General features: G+C 47.9%; 1 protein-coding gene across 1 annotated transcript in view; it reads left to right on the forward strand.

Annotated features, from left to right (window-relative positions):
* Positions 1 to 20,008, forward strand: part of LOC139228898 (segment polarity protein dishevelled homolog DVL-1-like) — a 160,749-nt gene extending 140,741 nt beyond the window's left edge. The window contains exons 9-15 of the mRNA XM_070860395.1: positions 7,408 to 7,484; positions 9,401 to 9,468; positions 11,637 to 11,786; positions 12,729 to 12,860; positions 14,576 to 14,743; positions 15,753 to 15,953; positions 17,068 to 20,008. Of these exons, the coding sequence (XP_070716496.1) occupies positions 7,408 to 7,484; positions 9,401 to 9,468; positions 11,637 to 11,786; positions 12,729 to 12,860; positions 14,576 to 14,743; positions 15,753 to 15,953; positions 17,068 to 17,429 (1,158 nt within the window). The 3' untranslated portion in view covers positions 17,430 to 20,008. The remainder of the gene's footprint in view (positions 1 to 7,407; positions 7,485 to 9,400; positions 9,469 to 11,636; positions 11,787 to 12,728; positions 12,861 to 14,575; positions 14,744 to 15,752; positions 15,954 to 17,067) is intronic.
* Positions 20,009 to 20,705: the final 697 nt, after the last annotated feature.

The following is a 20,705-nucleotide window of genomic DNA, read 5'->3' on the forward strand; positions in this document are numbered from 1 at the left end:
CTGAGCTGACATGAGTTCCGTTGCACTGACCGCACATAACTTGCCTCCCTGCGGTCACGTTCAGGCATCTTTGCTCGTTACAGGTGCAAGTAAACTGGCCTCTGGCCTCTATGCATTCGACAGTGTTGACGGGCACACTGTGTCTGCACACAGGTGGTGTTCTCGGGGACCAGGGCATATACACACCCCCATCCTTGCCCCGAGAAGCAAAGCGGGTAGCTTGCATTGTCTGAGCATACCTTTCCCCAGGACCCCCTGCACACAGGATCTGTGGGATTTATTAATTCCACGCATCTTCCCTGTATACCCCTTCTACATTTGCCCGTTTGTCCCTCACAGGGTGCGTCCAAGGTATCCACCGTATATAAGTCACGGGGGGTCCACCCAGGGATGGCCACGAACAGGGCTTCTACTGATTGGGCTAGTGTGTAACACGCGGTTCAATTGCCGTGTAAATGTATATGGGTCTTGAAAAACAAGTTATCTTCTAATCCTATTAGCTTTGCAACCGTGACAACATAGAGTAACGCGATTATAAAAAAGCTATCTTAGACATGTTTGTTACGCTCAAACAATACAATATTTACACATTAGCAGTAGCCGTAACTTGGACTTGCTTGCAGTCGTCACCTGTTCGGGGTGCATAAACAAGTATCCTGGTTACATTATTGTGAATCACATGTCTTATGTTTACTCATTAGTTTCTTTGTACAATTTCAACTGGGTCCAATGTTTCCATACACTCTTCCCTCTTATGTCCAGACAGGCACAGGTGTCTCCACTGATTATGACCTCATATGGGCCATTCCATTTTGGTGCAAACCCTGGTTTTTCAGGTAATGTTTTTACCATGACGCGACATCCCGCCATCGGGACATCAGGGAGCCTTTCAAGCTCTTTCTGAGCGTCTCTCTCTTCCTGATTGTCTCTTACTAATTTACGCATCCCTTTAATTGAGTGCTTAGTTCCAAAACATACCATTTAATTTTGTCTTTTAATGGGCCTATGTCGGCCCCACCTATTATGATGCTTTCTGGTAATTGCATCGCCCTTCCTGTCATTAGTTCATAAGGGGTTAATCCAGTTGTCTGGTTTACCGTGGCTCTTAACTTCATTAATATAATAGGTAATGCTTCAGTCCATGTTCTTCCTGACGTTTGCATGGCCTTGGCCAGAGCGTTCTTAAGAGTACGGTTCATGCGTTCTACCATTCCAGAACTCTGCAGGTGGTAGGGAATGTGGAATTTTTGTTTTATGCCCATCAGCTGGCATACTGTTTTTACAATCTTCCTGGTGAAGTGGGTGCCTTGGTCGGAATCTATCTGAAGAGGCACTCCCCATTGGGAAATCACCTGCTCGGTCAATATCCTTGCCACTGTTGAGGCACTCCCCATTGGGGAATCACCTGCTCGGTCAATATCCTTGCCACTGTTGAGGCAGTGCAATCACGTGTGGGGAAAGCTTCCACCCACTGGGTAAATTGATCTATAATCACTAGGCAATATCTTTTTCCATGGGATGGGGGCAAAGGACCTGTGAAATCAATTTGTAAATGTTCCCATGGCCCCCGTGGACGGAGCTGGTGTCCCATTTTAATTTTAATGGGCCTGCCTGGATTATATTGTGCGCACATAACGCATCGATGGCAATGTTTGGCAATATCTCTCCCCATCCCCTTCCACCAGCAATCTCTTCCAAGACTCCAGATCATGGCCTCTCGTCCCAAATGGGACAGGCCATGGTGCAACTCCAATAAGGTATTCTGTATGCATTCAGGCGCCATTACCTTGTCGTTTCGTCTCCAAACGTTATCCTTTCCTTGCGTTGCACCCTGCTTTGTCCACATACCCCTTTCTTCCTCAGAAGTGACCTGGTGTAGTTTCTTGATACTTATCTGTCCGTCTCGGACCCCAGCGGCGCTGACTGAGGCTTCCTCACAATCCTCTTGTTCTAATGCCTCTTGTGCAGCTAAGTCCACAGCTTGATTTCTCTGGTGACTCAGCCAATCTGGACTGGTTCGGTCCGGTTCCCTTTGATGGGCTTTAATTTTAATGACCGCTACCTGTTTTGGTTTATTACTGGCTGCTAAGAGAGCTTCTATTCTCAGCTGGTGTTTTATGGGATGTCCGCGGGTTGTGATAAAACCCCTCCTCCCCCATGCTGTCATATAATCGTGTACTACCCCGAATGCATATCTACTGTCCGTATAGATATTAACGATCTTACCCTCTGATAGTTCCAGTGCCCGGGTGAGGGCTACCAATTCTGCCACCTGAGCTGATGACCCCCCATTAATTCTCCCTGATTCGACTGTCTCTAGATCCTGGTTAACTACGGCCCATCCGGTACGAGGTAGTCCCTCTACGTATTTTCGCGAGCCGTCCGCAAACACGGTTTGTTCTGTGGTTTGAAGGGGCGTGTCTTTTATTCTATCCTCTTCCATGTCCATATCCACATCCCCGCAATCGTGGGGCTCTCCCTCTTGCACTATGCTCTCCGTGGGGTTTTCCCCTACATCTCTAATTATAGTTACTGCTTTGTTGGGTGGCAAGAGGACTGCTTCCCACTTTGCCCGTCTCATATTAGAAACGGTTCTCAGTTTTCCTATGTTTAACATTTCTACCGACGTGTGTTTGGTGTGGAGAATGATGTTTCTGGTCATTACCACGGGCTCGCTTATTTTTACTGCCCAAGCTGCGCAGTCTTGTGCAGCTATACATCTGGATAATCCGGTCACCACCAGACCTTCGGCGGTGGAGTAATAGGCTATAGGTCTCCTTTTATCCCCGTGATCTTGGGTGACCATGGCCGTATAGAACCCATCTTCATTGGTACAGGGGATGTGGAAATCTTTACCCATGTCAGGCAGTCCCAATCCAGGTGCGGAGACTAGTTCTGACTTGAGTTTATTATCCACCTGTTCTTGTTCAGGGCCCCACTCTATAAGATCTAGGGCCGGTTTTCCTCCCTTTATTAGTCTTTGTATAGGCTCAGCAATCTTTGCAAACTCAGGGATAAAGTTCCGACTGTAATTAAAAAGACCCAGTACCTTCCTCGCCCCCTTACCGTTACTAGTCTAGGCATGTCCTTGACAGCCTTTTTCCTATCGGAGGGCATTTCTTTCAACCCCTTTGAAAGGCAGTACCCTAGGTACAGGACTTGGGTTTTCCCTACCTGGGCTTTCTTGGGGTTGACCTTAAGGCCTGCTGTCTCCAAAGCTCGTAACACCAGGTATAGGGTTGCCTGATGTCCCTCCTTGGTTTCTGAAGCTATTAATATATCGTCGACCTATTGTAAAATACTTCTATTTGTTTTAGTACGTCGCTCATGACTCGGTGGAATATGGCAGGACTATTATGGGAACCCTTGTGGTAATCGGGTCCAAGTATATTGTTTATCCTCCACCGTGAAGGCGAATTTCTCTTGTGATTCTGGGTCGAGGGGAAGTGCCCAGAAGCCATTGGCTATGTCCAGGACTGTAAAGATTTTATGTTCAGGGGATAATCCATTAAGGATTGTGGAGGGACTGGCCACTATCGGGTAGAATTTGGGGGTGACCTTATTAAGGGCGGTGTAGTCAATGGTTAGTCTATAACTCCCATCTGGCTTCCCTACTGGCCATGTTGGGGAGTTAGTGGTGCTAACAGTTTCTCTTAAAATACCTTTTTCCACTAGTCCCTTTACTATTTGTACAACTGCTGTTCTGGCTTCGGGTCTTGTAGTGTATTGCCGGTGTGGTTTGAGATGGTCCAGGGACCTTAATAGGGTCCATGTCCGCCTTTCCGGTATCCAATTTTGTCTGTGCCCAAACCCCGGGCACAGAGGCACAAATGCCGCCAATTCCTCCAGTCTCGGTATGCCAGTTGGTTTTTGTGGCTGTTGCTACACCTAAACTTTCCATATGGTGAGCTATCTCTCCCAAATCTCCCTTACTGCCATCTGCCTTTGGCCATGTTAATTTCCCCTCGCCACAATCAATCAGGACCTGGAATTCCTTCATTACATCATTCCCCAATATTGTTCCCTCATTACGTAAAATCTCATGGGTATACATAAATTATCAATTTCCACCACTTGGGTGGTGCTCAGGTAGGCCAGTGTTGGCCGTCCATCTATTCCGTTTATTAAAGCCTTTTTGTTGGTTACGGGAAGGGGTAGATTGGTAATGGATATTGAGGCTCCAGTGTCCACTAGCATCTCACACTGTCGGCCCCCTACTAGTGCAGACACATATATCCTTCCCTCCTTTTTACTTTGTACAGGGGCCGCCGGGCATCACAGGATGGCTTTGTACTCCTGCCACTGCTGGTATTCCTGTTCTGACAGGGTCCTTGCCTTTTTAGGATAGCCATTGTTACTCTAGCAGGTCGCGTCTAAATGTCCCTTCTTGCCGCAATATGCTTCCCCTTACATTCTTTGGCAAAGTGACCCACCTTCCCGCAGTTATGGCATGTCCCCTTTTTCTGTCCTCCCCCCCCCCCCACCGTCCCTGCTGCAAAAACCCTTTCTTGTTTTATCTTTGTTTGGGATTTTTCATCGCCCCCTCCCTGGACACCACTAGCCCACTTGACCAGTTCATCATAATCCTGGGTTACAATTACTCCCATTTTTATAATGGTCTGGTGTGCAGCGGATAGTCCGTCCTTAAATGCTCAGTCGCCGCAGCCCGGGTTTCCCTGTCTAGAGCATTCTTGATATATCTGGAATAATCGTTCCCCATACTCTGAGGCTCCTTCCCCCTTTTGTTGTTTGGTTGTAGTAATTTTACTCCAATTAGTAGGGACATTTACCTAAAACTCGTTGGATCTCGGTTTTCAAAGGCCGCCTGTTGACCATCTACTTCGGTGGTTAAAGGTACCGCGTGTGTCCAACGTCCCCCTGAAAAGTCGGCATTGGCTGCTACCGCGGCTCCTCCGGCCACTACTCTCCACCGATCTGCCGGGCAAGCCGCTCGGACTAGTTGGTGGATATCTCTGAGGTGTAGTTGGTGGCCCACCCAAACTGTATCCAGTTCTGCCCAGAATTTGGTATTCGCACACCGGGGTTGTAATTTACCCAGGGATGCCATTATCTGCTGTCTCTCGCCGGGGGTAAATGGTTTATAGGTTGCAGTGGGATTCGCTGCAGTTCCTCCCCTGGTGACTGGCGCCGCCGGGAAGGTTTCTAGATCTTCCTGACCCGGGGCTGTTGCCTCACCTTGGTAATCTTCGTAAGGGGGCAGTGAGGCTGTTTCTCCCCACCCCATTGGGAACGGTTCTGAATCTGTTGTTCTATCGCCAGGCATTTCTTTTCCCATTCCTTACATTTTCCTTGTGCCTGACTTAATTGTTCACTTTTCTCTTTCCTTTTCTCTCTAACGTCCTTTACTTGCTCAATTAGTCCTGCTAACCGATGTACTAGTAATACTCCAGCCTCTTTGGTTTTATCTTTCTTTTGTTTTGCCATCCAATTTCGTTGTTGTTCTAATGTCTGGGATACATCCCAACCGTCTTTCTGCATTTTTTTAATTAAGACTTGTCAATCGGTCATGTAAGAGTTAATTAGGGACCCGGGCGATCCACATTTTACGTCCGTTTCCTTACCTGCCATTGAAGATGTTTATTCTATGTTCCTGTATTCCCCTTTAGTTTAAGGAATTTCCGAACTTAAATACTCACGGCCACGATTCACCTCGCAGAGACCTCTTGTCTTGCTCGCGAAGATTAACGTGTTTCCTTACCACCGGAGTCCGGCTCTTGGTTGGAGTGATCAGCTCCCTTCCGCACCGATTTCTATATCACCTTCTATGAACATTGGACTAAAATAATCAACCCCCGCATCACTAATTACTTTCAGTCTGCGTTGTACGCCACTACAGTCTGAATTTCTTAACTCTTATCACATACTATCAAGTTATGTCTCTTTCCTCACTTAATCTATTTTATTCGTTTGATACCACTTCGCCGGCCAGCCGCTTCCCCCAGTATAATTTCTGGGTGGTCAGAAATTGACTACTGTCCTGTTCTACTGGATCATACAACTATCCAGCTCCGCGGTATCCTGCCGACTACGCCAATTTGTTAGTGAAAATAAATTCACATAGACTCTAGTAAAGTAAGAGAGACAACTTTATTGCTAACAGAGTTCTGGGAGAAGAGTTGAGGTCCCGCGACCTGCGAATCACCTTCTCCCCGAGTGCCTTGTGCCGCGGGGTTATAAGCAGTTTACAGGGGGCGGAATACAATCATTTAAATTCATTTACATACAACCAATCAATCCATATGGCAATGCAATTCATTTACATACAACTTTTTAGTCCTAGTGAAACCTGATAGCATGGCGCGAGTTTGAGGGCCCTTCCTCTGTATCTTCTTTTGTGGTTAGTTATTCTGTTGCAAAGCTTTCTATGAAACAGTGGCCTGCACCTGGCCAGGAGTCACTTGTTGCTGCAGAGTTCATATCGGGGACAGCTTCTTGGTACAAAGTTCATTTAGTGGTGGCTTACCCCATCCAGCTTTGCTATGTCCGAAAATCCACTCCAACATTATCTTCCTGCTGGCTTCAGCTTGTCTACTCAGTTGAAACAAGACAGGCTGAGATGTATGTTTAAAATTTGATTGGGACAAAGCAAACTTGAAATTTGTATCTCAAACTCGCATAGAGCTGCCAATCAAGCATATAGTCAAAGCAAACTCACGGGATGTTTGTATTTAAACTGAATGGAATGGGCCCTCCCGCAAGAGATCGATCGCAGATAATGTCTATTCTAGGACTATTTTGTATCATAACAAGTTGGGACATTTGCTCTGAGTGAACCTGGTTATTAGCCACCCGTATGTTCTGTGACACAAAGAAACCAACAACATCATACATCAAGATAAAAATGTTTCATTTTTTTTTTATCGCATGGTACCTGTTCATCATGTCATATAAAGGGAATATCAGTGATCCTTTAACTGGTGAGGTGCAGGAATAAGCCAGTCTCTGCAGTGAGGTGACATTCAGGCCATATTATAGCCGCAAGTACAAAGTTGCGTTAAAACATTCCAGTATGTGGTGATTCGCCTACTTCCTGTGGATTCTCTCACCCCGTAACCTTGCAGTGACAATTCCACAGTCACTAATTCTTCAGCGTAGCTGTGGTGGGTCAGTGGCATGGCGTGTGGCCTCTGTCATTTGTTGCCTTGCTGCCAATCACTGACCAGAAAAATCTCAGTATGGTGAGGTGTAACAGTATGGGGCAGTGACTTCAAGGCATTAATCACATCTCAGGATTCAGATGGTTGATTTTAAATCTCTTTACAATGTTATCTGAAAGCTGCCTACCGCATGGAGGCACTATTGTCTTCCAGTCCATCGTACCAGTCCCTGACTCAGAGAACCCAGCCTGTCCCCTGGTCTGAGCCTGCATTCTGCTCTACACTCTAGGTCAATGACGTCAACTTTGAAAACATGAGCAACGATGATGCTGTGAGGATTCTCCGGGAAATTGTCTCGAAACCTGGGTAAGTGGCACATTACACCAACTCGTGTAACAATGGATTAAAAAAAAGAAATACAAAGAAAGACTTGCAATTATATGGTGCCTATCATGACCACTGGACGTATCAAAACACTTCACAGCCAATGAAGTACTTTTGAAGTGTAGTCACTGTTGTAATATAGAAAATGCGGCAGCCAAATTACGCACAGCAAGATCCCACAAACAGCAATTTGATAATGACCATATCAATTGTTTTACTGTTGGTTGGGGGATAAATATTGGCAGGACATCGGGAGATCTCCACTGCTCTTATTCGAATAGTGCTCCAACAGGCAAATGGGACTGCGGTTTAATGTCTCCCCTGAAATTTGCTCCCCTGAAATTTGCTCCCCTGACAGTGCAACACTCCCTCAGTACTGCCCCTCCTACAGTGCTTAGCTCCCTTAGTACTGCCCTTCTGTCAATGCAGCACTTCCTCAGTACTGCCCTGCTGATAGTGTAGTGCTCCCTAAGTACTGCACAGACCATGAGCTCCTGCTGTGGGCTTGAACCTAAAACCCTGTGACACAGATACACCAACTGAGCCAAGCTGATGTGTCAACTCCAGACAAATGGTAATAAACTGGATACAACTTGTGTTGAAATGTTTAGTCCCTGCGTCATACCTTGGATGGCAGACAAGTGACCAGCTCCTAGTCCTCTGCATGTGCCACCGTGAAGTCAGGTGCCAGGACATGTCCTTTTCTCCCTGCATGGATTCTAGCCTGGGCCGTGGTTTAGTACCTGGAGTATGGGGGATTGTGGGCGCAAAGCTCCCTGGCACAGTGGGTTTCTGTGCTTGATACTGTGCAGTGATCACGAAAGACTGAGCATCACATGACAGCAAGTCTTGTGATCGGGTTGGAGAAAGAAGCTGCTCATTCTATCAGTGAAGATGTGGCTAAAGCTCTCTCCAGGGCTCAGTGCATGAAAGCACCAAGTGGTGTAGACCAGAGGGGCCCAGGTTTAATCATGGCTCTGTGTGCTGAGTTCGCCGATCTGAGGCATCCAGGAATAAGAGCTACAATTGACCTCTATGCCCCAGATCGATATCCAGTATCTGTGTATATGTGCAAGTCTGTGTGCATGTGTGTGCGCCTGTGTCCCTGTGTGAAAGAGATATGGAAAAGCCAGCTGTGTGACCTGAGACAGTGAGGACCGGATGTTCCTCTGCTATTCCAACAGGACTAAGCAAAATCAGGCGGTGATACCTATTGCCACGTCCTCACCTCGAGCTCAATTTCTTTTCCCCTGTGCCTACATTGGGACAGCCACCAGCTGCCCCAACCCCTCCCTCTACATGTAAATACTGACTGGGAGGCTGCCCCATTTCCTTGCTCCACTTGCTCTTCACGGACTCCAGGGACTTCCAGGAGACGGGTGAGAGTCGTCCCTGAACAGCAGCAATAAGCACCTGACCGCTGCACGGAGGATGAGGGCCTAGTAGTGGGCTTTTCCCCCAGAAGCTGAGGCCTAAAACCATTTCCACCTTTCCTCCTCGGGGCTTGTCCTCCCATTGCAGTGCCCCCTGGATTGACTTGCCCTGCAGCAGCCACCTCCCCCTTGGGAACAGGAATCCCACCGCTCTGCATAACTAATGACCCTGGAAAATGAATCGGGTTTACAGCAGGGTCACAGCCCCACCCCTGCCCCCAACAGGTGGCACCTATTCAATTGTAGCAGGCATCTCCGCCCAATCCTGTGCTCACCTGATTCCACGCCGGTGCCTGTGAGCAGCCTGGTCTGTGCACTTGCTTCCTCACACGGTGTTCTGTCTACACCCTGGACCATAGGGGCCTTCGCCCTCGTTTCCCCGTGGTTCCTGGGCCAATGTTGTTTATCCCTTGTTTGTCTAATCTTGGCAGTGCCTGGTAACTTCCACTATGTTTGCTTCTCCAGACCCATCAGCTTAACAGTAGCCAAGTGCTGGGACCCCACCCCCAGGAGCTATTTCACCATTCCTAGGAGTAAGTACCATCTTCATCATTTTAAATGCAGTAATTTATGAGTGTTGACCTGGGTAGTGTTGTTAGTTACGTACTGTCCTTCCATCTCTCCGATCTGGGTTTGAATACAGTCCTACCTACAGAGTGGCTTTAGCTTTCAATTTCTATTTTTATTAATTCTATTATCAAATTTTAATGTTTGTTTTAATTTCTGCTTTTTATTAAAATTCCTATTAATAAAATTCTGTTTAGTTTCTATCTTCTCGGTCTTGCTCTCCCTTTCTCTACATGTTTCTTTGTAATGCTGTGTCTATCTCTGTCTCTATATGTGTGTGCCTCTCTCACTGTCATCTTGTGTAATTATGCCTCTCCATCTACCTTTCCTTCCATATCTTCCTCTCTGTCTCTATCTTTGTGTCTATCTCTCTGTTCTCTCACTCTCTCTCTCTCTCGTATCTATCTCTCTGTTCTCTCACTCTCTTTTGTGTCTATCTCGGTTCTCTCTGTCTCTATCTTTGTGTCTATCTCTGTTCTCTCGCTCTCTAACAACCGGCTCGACACCCTACTCAGTTACATTAATTTGCAACTTTTACACGCTCCCCATGCCACTGGTTCCAGGCTGTGCTAATATAGCATGTAACAAATTGGTGCTGCTCCGAGTCAGTCAGTCAGTCCCCCCAATCATGTGATGTCCCATATGCTCTGCAATATTTCCATCATCTCTTCAACACTGCTTTAAAGCTCAGCTCTGTTTGGATTGACATTGTAGATTTTCCTGGTTCACCCGTGGTTGGATTGTTCAGCTGGTATCTCATTTGATGTGAGTTGGTTGGTGATTGGGAGTCTGTGAACCTTTAATGAACACAATGAAGTATTTCACTATTTGAACACTTTAAATGTGAGTGTGTTTTTTTATGAGGAACACTACATTGTTAGTCATAGCGATCAGAGTTAACTGCCAGTCCTTATTGTAGCATTTGATTTCCATTCTGACAGAGAGGTCTGGAGACCCAACCAGACTTTCATTCAGATCAAGAAACTTGTTGCATTGTACTATTCACCGCCACATCAGTCAGAACTGGAACATTGTTTCTTCCTACTCCTATCAGGGCGGGTAAATGTGATTGGGACTATGTGTTCGTGTGGAGGGTCACCACTGACACAGACTGGTTGGGCCAAATGGCCTGTTAACTTCAATGTATTTCAATGCATTCTAAATTTATACAACTTTGGTATGTTCCTATGCAATGTTGCCGCTAATTTTTTTTGGGTGCGCAGTCCTTTTAACGGGCAGCATGGTTCGGTCAAATTATCGCGCATTTGCATTTTTGTTCCATTTAAAAGCCGGCGAGTGGCCTGCACGGGACCTCCAGACCTTAACGGGAACATTGTTCCTATGGTGCGTGAAGAAAAAAGATGGCTTGCTTACAACAACAACTTGCATCTATATAGCGCCTTTAACGTAATAAAGCATTCCAAGGCCTTTTACAGGAGCATTATCCAAAAAAAAGACACTGGTTTCCTCAGAGCTCATCAAACTGGGCTCTGCTCTTACAGTATGTGGCAGACGCACACCATTCAAGGAATGAAGGATGCCCCATCAAGTAGGTCAGCCACCTCTAATGAACAGCCCAACTGCTGCCCCCAGAGCTGAAACCATGCAGGTGCAGTTGTACTTGCAGCATAACGCTGGGGTGTGATTTGAACCCCAGACCCTGGACAGCCGTGAAGTATCATTAGAAACGGGTATTTCAAGCTCTGCCGAGTTTCCCTGCACCCTCTTGTGTTCTGGACGACTCAATGAACTCAGAATTTTGACTCATCGTAATCACCTGCTAACTTGTACTTCCCTGCAATTTCTCTGCAAATGCCTGTACATTGTACAAATGATGGCTGAAAACTGGAAAACATCTTGTCACGACTAGTCCTTTCTGCTTTCATCAACTAAAGACAGATTGCTGGAAATATGCCACAAGTTAGTCAGCACCTGAAAGAGAAAAGCTAGACTAACATTTGAAGAGGGCCCAGGGTTAACCTGCCTTCCTCTCTCTCAGCTGCAGGGGACGCTCCGCTTTCATTTCACATTTAAAGCTCTCGAGGTGTTTATTTTTGTTGCTCTTCTCTTTCTCTCCCGCTTGGACTGATTCCAGCCCTTTGTCTAATCTTGGCGCTCTCTATCTGTGTTGCAGCGGAACCAGTGAGACCCATCGACCCAGCGGCCTGGATCTCTCATACCACCGCCATGACTGGAACATTCCCCCGCTACGGTATGAGCCCCACCACCAGTGCCATCACCTCCACCAGCTCCTCACTAACCAGCTCTATCCCAGACTCAGAAAGTAAGTCGCACTTTGACCAGCTTGAGGACCAACTCGCGCTCGGGCCAGCCGTGTGTGGGGCAGGGGGCGAGTACGAGGCCCCGTGTGGTGGGGGGAGATAACGAGGGCGTGTTAGTGTGAGGCCATCAGGCCTTCTCATCCTGTGTCTCCCTGTGTGTAATATTTAAATCCTTATTTTAACCCGAGGAGGCGAGGGGGAAACCCCCTCGAGCTGCTTGACCTGAAGCCCCAGCCATTTTAACTCCCTGATCTGCACTGTCACCCGTCCGAGGCCAGCGGGAATGCTGTAAGAGTCAACAGGCGAGAGCAGGAAATCGGGCGGGAGGCCGACTTCCCCCCATCTCGCCCCCCATCCCAACCCCACCCCGCCCACTCTGGGGACCCAAGGGAACGGTCCCCAACATAAGGTCAATGGTGGGAAGGGCAGGGTCTGCGAGGGAAGCCAGGGGCAATGGAGGTCCAAAGACTCCTGGTGGGGTCTGGAGGAGCTCCGGACCCATAAGGAATCCTCACAAAAATTTAAAGGACCTTGGCCTCTGGTCACTCTGCCTCCTGCTGGATTGGCTGCGTGCAGCCTGCCCCAGATTTCACATTAAATTTGGGGTCGCGACACCGATGATGTCATCAGTCCATGGCTTTTCCATGTACAGTAGCCATCCTGAGGTCAGTTAACGTAAGAATCAAGGTGGGTGGATGGAGTTAAGATACAGATCAGCCATGATCTAATTGAATGGTGGAACAGGTTCAAGGGACTGAATGGCGTCCTCCTGTTCCTATGGTGGGGAGTGCAGGAATGTGTTGTGACTCCCCATCATCTTAACCCTCTGAACCGCCACCGCTCCTACTGTTCCCAACAGACAGGCAGGGTTAGAATAGGCCCTTTGCTTTTTTGATAATCTCTGTGAAGATCAGATCCTTTATTTATCCTGTTAATTTGTGCAGAGTTTGAAGATTGTCCACTAACAGTTAAGAGTGACATGCCCATCATCGTCAAGGCCATGCAGTTGTCTGACTCGGGCCTGGAGATCCGTAACAGACTATGGCTGAAGATCACCATTTCAAACGCTGTCATCGGTGAGTATCTCTGCCTCTTGGGGCCATTCTCACTTCAGACTTTACGCCTGTTGGTCTTACAGAAGCCAACCCCAATCAGTGACACCCACTCCGCCCTAAAAACCGAGCAAAGTGGGCATTTCAAATCCAGCACTCAGCCTCCCCTACATCTCCCAGGAACAGGTCCCACACAGTTCCCCCTCACCAAAGCTCCACAGTCTCCATGTAAGCTCACGTCCTGTAACACGGCTGGCCCTGGGGGAATCGCTAACTGGCGTTTGCTGTTCACATGGTTTCCATGCCTGGTAGGCACAGAGTTAATTGGGCCTGATTTCACTATTGTGATTTAAGTTCTGGTTAATGTTTGCTCTCACCCCCGAAACATCTTGATTTCACCAGTCATCAGTGGCGGTGGGGGAGGAGGGAGAGGGGAAGGGGGGAGCTGCGCTGCTTCTTCCGCCCCCCCCATTCGGACTGGGCTTTCCACAGTCCCAAGAATTTGCCTGTCTGATATGTGGTCGGAAGCTCATTTCAGGGTCAAATATGACACCAAGGCCTCAAACAGCGAAGGAAACCTGCTGCCCTTAACCTGGGCCTTAAATCTTAACTGGCCCTTGAAGTGGTCTAGTAAACAACCACCAGCATCTCGGGCCAACTAGGGATGGGCAATAAATGCCAGCCTTGGTAGCGACGCCCACATCCCGAGAATTTAATTTTAAAAATTAAATCACGTTATAACAAGTTGCCTTTTGCACCTTCAGGACGTCCCAAAGCGCTTCACAATCAATGAAATATTTGTGAGGTGCTGTCACTGTTTGAGATATTTGTGCTGCTGGGCGAGCTTCGGGTGAGCTGTGCTGCACTGGGCTCCGAGCCCCCCACTCCTCATTTCACCTTTTCACCTGGCCATGGGTGGATCTGGCCAATCTAGCTCCCACCACCACGAGAGAAGCTGGGCCGCTTATACTAATAACCACAGCCAATGGCAGGAGGACAATGCGTGTGTAGGCCACCCGCAGTCTTAGAGCATCATAGAGCCTTTAGCGTTTAAATAGAGTTCATGATGAAGAGGATTATTTATGGGCAGAGAGATTGTGCACGGTCAGAGTGGATTGTACACAGTTTGAGAGGAATGTACATGGTCCGAAGTGACGGTACACGGTCCGAGGCGATGGTACACGGCCTGTGGAAGGGGCGGTTTTGATGGGCGGAATGCCCTTTTCCAATTTTAGTCTTTCTTTGTTTCTGTTTAAAGGGGAATGCCCTACTGCTTGATGATTTGATATTCTAGTTGATTTCATGAGTTAAATAGTTCCTTTATAAATAACTGTTGCTAAAATATCTATATAGGGCAGGTGAACTTTGTGAGCTGAATCCTTAGGCTTCAGGTCATGACCGGGTTTGTGCTGACATTGGGAGCAGCTGGTTCTGCGATGCCCTGACCGAGGGGGGGGCAGGGGTCCTGCAAGGCCCTGACTGAGGGGAGGGCAGGGCAGGGGTCCTGCAAGGCCCTGACTGAGGGGAGGGTGGGTTGGGGGCGGGGGTGTGGCAGGGGTCCTGCGAGGCTCTGACTGCGGGGGGAGGGAGAGCGGGGGGCAGGGATCCTGCGAGGCTCTGACAGGGGGGGGGGGCAGGGGTCCGGTGTCCTGCGAGGCTCTGACTGAGGGGGGGTGGGGGGTGTCTTGTCAGTTGGCCGGATCTGCTTCCTCACATAGTCGGACCTTGTTTCTTTACAGGAGCGGATGTGGTCGACTGGCTTTTCTCGCGTGTGCAGGGTTTTAAAGACCGTCGCGAGGCAAGGAAATACGCCAGCAGCTTACTGAAGCACGGCTACCTCAGGCACACGGTCAACAAGATCACTTTCTCTGAGCAGTGTTACTACATCTTCGGGGACCTCTGTACCAGTAAGTTCACTCTGTCTCCTTAATGTGTGGCAAATCTGGTGCTCATGAACCTGAGGAATATTGGTGCCAGGGAGTAAAGCTCCCTCTACACTGCCCCATCAAACACTCCCAGGGCAGGTACAACATGGGTTAGATACAGTGTAAAGCTCCTTCTGCACTGTCCCATTAATGAACCTTAATCTTAACCTCAGAACAACACCCTCTGCAATATTAGTCTGGAGAAGCGGAAGATCACTGTGTATTGCTGTTTATCGTGAATCATGTTCCTTCCACAGGCATTTAGTTGGGTCGACTGAGTTCAGCAGAGGTGGCACTAGGGGCTGTAACTAGCCTCAATATCCCATGGACTAGGGAGAGGGAAAAAATAAGCCAGAGATCTATTCCTGGTCACTATCCATTAGGTGCATGTGAAGATCAGATGTGATCATGATCACTTGGGGAGACTGGATGCTCGGTGCCCTTTGACCTGTACCCCAGCAGGCACTGAGTACCTTGACTTGGGTTGGGGAGAACTTGAAAATCAGGATGATAAGGAATCACAAAATGAAGAGAGACAATGCTGGAAATACTCAGCAGATTAGGCAGCATCTGTGGAGAGAGGAAGGGTTAATGTTTCAGGTCGATGACCCTTCCATCAGAACTGGGAAAATTTAGACATTTAACAGTTTATAAACAAGTACAGAGGCAGGGAAAGGTGTGGGGTGGGAGGAGAGAGAACAAAATGGAAGGTCTGTAATATGGTGGAAGGCAGGAGAGAATAAATAATAAAAAGGGTGATGGTGCAAGGTAAAAGGAGATGGTAATGGGACAAGTAAAGAAACAAAAGATGAGCCTATTGGAGGTGTAAATGGCAACAGGAGAACCATTACCAGCAGCTGCTGTCTGACAAAATGGGAGCAGTGGTTATGATCGGAAATTGTTGAACTCAATGTTGAGGCCAGAAGGCTGTAAAGTGCCCAATAGAAGTTATCACATCTAATTTCTGTGTAACCCTTTCCTTTGCTGGTAGACTTGGCTGGCCTGAGCTTAAATGAAGGTTCCAGTGGGACATCGGAGCACGATATCCTCGCACCTCTCCCACATCCAGCCTGCCCCTGGCCGCTGGCTCAGGGCTTCCCGTATCAGTATCCACTGCCTCATCCGTATTATCCGCCCACTTGCCAGGATCCCACCTATGGAAATGGCAGCGCTGGGAGCCAGCAGAGTGAAGGTAAGATTCAAGAGGGAATGTTAACTAAGCAATGACCACAAACTGGGCTCCACTGTCACTGGGGACTGTGCAGAGTGTCATTGCGCTAGCAAGTTTCAGGACTGTTATTCCATGAATGTCTCCCTGCCTTTAGTGGCTGCTGGTTGTGTCGCTCTGTGTGTTGCACCTAATGCTCATAATATAAGTGGTTTGAACTGATCATGCATGCAGCCTCCAGTCCGGTAACATTAGCCTAAGGTGGGAGGAGTGAGAGATTCCGAGGGGCTGTTTGTCGGTGTTCCCCGTCCAAAACCGGTGAGGCGTGGATTCAGGGGTTGTGGGGGAGTCGGGGAACGGAGAGGGTAGGGAGAGGGGGTGGGGAGGGGGGAGGCGGAACTAATTCTCCAGGCAGCAGTATGGTTGGTTCCTGGGGCAATCATTAGCTTTCTTTTTAACAATTTGCAGGCGATGATTTCAGTGAGATTTTGTGAACAAAGTGGAATCAGCAAGAGGTTTTAATAAAATATTTAATAACTCCATAATGCATAAAGGAAGTTGTTCAGGTTTCCAAGTGTTTGTGCAATTAGTGGAGTTATCATTTTGTTTCTGTCAAATTTTCAAATAGTTTATTATAAAAGATCCTGATCCCAGCACCAAACCTGTGTCATGGCTGGACATTCCCTCTCAAACTCAGTGCAGAATGCATCATGGCCCCACTGAACGTGCTTAGGATGTAGCAGAATGATCCAGCACCCTGACAGAGCCATCAGAAGAATAAGAGTTCATTTCAAAATAAACAAGGAAGATTCATGGGTTAACCTTTTTAAAATGTTACAACCGGGTTCAGCAGCTTCTCAGAAACGCTGTTATTACTGACCAAAGTAAACGGGCAGCTTTAATTGCTGTTTGTATTGCTGCACTAGTTGTTAAGTTTATTGGACCTTTTCCACGTTAAACTCAATGCAGCAGCAAGGGGAGTGACTGCGATGGGGTTTTAACCGTTTTATACCAGGGCCATTCGGCAGTCCGGGGACAATAGCACCGGCCAGTCACCTCTTTACTTGCAGATGTTTCATTATGGTGAGTTTTATGGAGTGAAGTGACTGGTGTCTTGTATTGCCTGCTGTCTGTACAGGGAGCAAGAGCAGTGGATCCAATCGGAGCATGGGTGAGAGGAGAGGCTCCGCGGGGAAGGAGAAGGAACAGAAAGCAGACTCCAAGTCGGTGGGTAACGGGAGCGAGCCGGACCGCACCACCGGGAACAGCGTGCACTGCGAGCGACCGGCCAGCCAGCTCAGTCACCACAGCCACTGTTCTCACGGACCCCCAGGGGTCCCACCCGTCTACCAGCTGCCCACGGCCCTAGTAACCAGTGGGCCTCCCGGAGCTCCTCCCATCCGGGATCTGGCAGCAGTCCCCCCCGAGCTGATGGGCAGCCGGCAATCCTTTCAAAAGGCCATGGGTAATCCCTGCGAGTTCTTCATCGACATCATGTGACAACACCTGCCTTCTCGCACTTAACACTGAAGTCTTTGCACACAACACGGCTTGTGTCTCACCCCTGCTGTCGCAGGAACCTGAGGCTTCTAATTCTAACCATGGTTCTATTTATCATCTGTCCTCCATCAATACGAACTTCGAATGTGTTGGTTTTGGTAAATATTGGTGCCAAGGACAGCTTTGTGTGAGTGTATTCCTCGTTTCAGTGCAATCATCACCTTCTCCGTACACTTTAAAGGGTTGTTGAAGTGCTTTTGATCTGGTTGGATGTTTATCCCTGATAGGACTGTTTTGGCACCTCTCATCATGGGTCCTCTCACCACTAACTCATCTGCTGTTGTGACAGGCACTCCATGTTAAAGTGCACCCTGGTTTGTCATTGTGGTTTGTCTAACCCTTTTAGCAAGCACCTTTTCGTTATAAAGAGATAGCTCAGCACAGATGAGTGTGATTCCGTTTACAGCTCAGTGACGCACAAGCTGATTCACTTTATCATAACAAGTTAGCAGCCTTTCAAGACGTGTTTTTTTTTTGAAGCATTTGAGAAAGTTTAAGCTACATCTCCAAACATTTAAACAGCTTTTGCACTCTGTGACCTTGTCCCCTGCACAAGAGAGGAGGCTGTATGACACACCTTGTGCACATGCCATGTTTTAGACATGTCTAGGCGGCTTTGGGCTCTTTTGTTCATGGTTACTGCTGAGCGATGTGATTGAATCATTCACAGTCTCATTGTCAATCAATTTCTGAAAGGTTTTCAGGTTGTCTGGAACAGCTGCTTACAAATGTTACTTTTTCCTGGCTTTGTGCCGCTCCCAGTAGTGAGACTGTCTGTATCCAAACTGCAAATGTATTGGATTGTGCTTTTCCCAATTTTCACTCCTCTCCTGAAGGTGCTGTCTCTCACTGGGGTATAGCAGCCCTATAACCTTGTGCAAGTGACCATCCTTCATGTGCAGTAAGAGTCAGCAGACTATTCAAATGAAGAGAGCATCACAGCTGACCATAAGAACATAAGAAATAGGAACAGGAATAAACCATGCCCTGTTCTCCTGCTCTGTGGGCTCAGTCCCACACCAGGCGGTGCTCTCCTGCTCTGTGGGGCTCAGTCCCACACCGAGCAGTGTTCTCCTGCTCTGTGTGGCTCAGTCCCACACCGAGCAGTGTTCTCCTGCTCTGTGGGGCTCAGTCCCACACCAAGCGGTGTTCTCCTGGTCCGTGGGGCTCAGTCCCACACCAAGCGGTGTTCTCCTGGTCCGTGGGGCTCAGTCCCACACCAAGCGGTGTTCTCCTGCTCTGTGGGGCTCAGTCCCACACCAGGCGGTGTTCTCCTGCTCTGTGAGGCTCAGTCCCACACCAGTGGTGCACTCCAGCTCACTCCCATTACCCACCGACCTGGAGTCTGCTTTCTGCTCCTTTTCCTTCCCGATGGAGCCTCGGTAACAAATGCAAATCGAGGTTCAGTGATGTTCATGTGACCACGATTGCAGTTTAACCCCCTCCAGCAAGGTTGGCGAGATAAGTTTCAAAACATTTCTTAGTGAGGCCAGGAGAAGTGAGGGAATGTCAAACCCTACAAGAATCACCCGAGCATTGGCTACCCCTGGCTCCCCCCCCCCCACCCCCATTAACCAGCCGTGATACGCTCACAACATCCACACCCCGTACTTACGCCAGATATCCCAACGCCCTTTGTCGCAGGCAGGACTGCGATGGAATATTCTCAACGGGTCTGGATGGATGCAGCTTTATCTCTGACCTTCGGGAGACCTGTGAGCTCGAACTAAACACAGTGAATGCTAAGCCCGAGAGAGCAGACACAGACTGTCGGAGGATGAGGAAATGGTTCAATGTAGAGAATCGGATCTGATTCCACCAGGTCTAAATGGAGCCCTCAGTTAGCGCACAGGAATGAGCAGACACTGCACTAAGCTAAGCTGTGTGTCTGGCTCTTATTCTTGACACACACCTGTACACTGGACTATGCCTCGGGGCAGTGAGCGTGAATGCTGTTATATTTGCACAAGTACCAACATTCCAGGGCTCTAACTTTCTTTAAAGAAAAGAAAAACTTCAAAGCTCGTTCAGTAAGGACTTTCAATTTTAGCCTTTAGTCAAACAGAGGCAGCTTCAAACATTGCTTCATCTAGGGCCATCTGGTGGACACCCAGGAGCGAGAGCTCAGCGGGATAACAGGCACTGCGCGAGGTCGGAAGTGAGCAAAGCTCTCTCTCTGACTGTTGGCACAAGTAGGTCCGACACTTGGACTGTGCTCAGCTGGATTGTAATAATAAAACTGATGGAGATTTATCGGAAAGTTAAAGAATGCTAATCAGAATTAACGAGAATATGTAAAAAGAAATGTACAGTAGGAGATTAAATTTTATTAAATTAATTATTGTAACTATTCTGTAGATCAAACTCACTGAAAGAAGTTCAGTCCAGACTGCAGATCATTTGGCAGCTGGGAGCTGTCAGTGTGTGTGCCAGTGTTGTAGATATTGTATTCAGATCCTGTGTCACTATAGTTAATATATCGCTGCCTCAGTGTAAAAGCTATTTTAAACACTAAAAAATTGACATTTTTTCCTGCCTTATTTTGTTTATATTTTCCTTTTTCCGCTCGTTGTATCTTTGTCAGTTTTATTTTGTTTACATGGATTTTATGGAGAACTGATAAAGACCATGAGTGTCCAGCATGGTGAGATTGGGACCAAACTCGTCAAATCAACAACTGGGGCCCACACCAACAACCGTCCATCTCACTCACACAGCCATGGCATAGAGGGATAGCTGGTCATGGAGGAATTGCTTTGCATTGACACGCGTAGTGTTAGATACAGAGTAAAGCTCCCTCTACACTGCCACGTCAAACACTCCCAGGACAGGTCCAGCACAGGTTAGATACAGAGTAAAGCTCCCTCTACACTGTCTCCATCAAACACTCCCAGGACAGGTCCAGCACAGGTTAGATACAGAGTAAAGCTCCCTCTACATTGTCCCATCAAACACCCCCCAGGGCAGGTACAGCACGGGTTAGATGCAGAGTAAAGCTCCCTCTTACACTGTCCCATCAAACACTCCCAGAGTAGGTACAGCACGGGTCAGATACAGAGTAAAGCTCCCTCTTACACTTTTCCATCCAACTGGTTGGAGGAGCTCTGTGCAGTTCACACTGGGACATTTCCATAGCTTTGGCTGATCGGTTTGAATATCATTTGCATTGTAAACTAATGTCACTATCTGTTTATCCGGTTTATTAATTTAAACTTC

The sequence above is a fragment of the Pristiophorus japonicus genome, chromosome 18, assembly GCF_044704955.1.
Source record: "Pristiophorus japonicus isolate sPriJap1 chromosome 18, sPriJap1.hap1, whole genome shotgun sequence".
NCBI classification, from domain to species: domain Eukaryota; kingdom Metazoa; phylum Chordata; class Chondrichthyes; family Pristiophoridae; genus Pristiophorus; species Pristiophorus japonicus.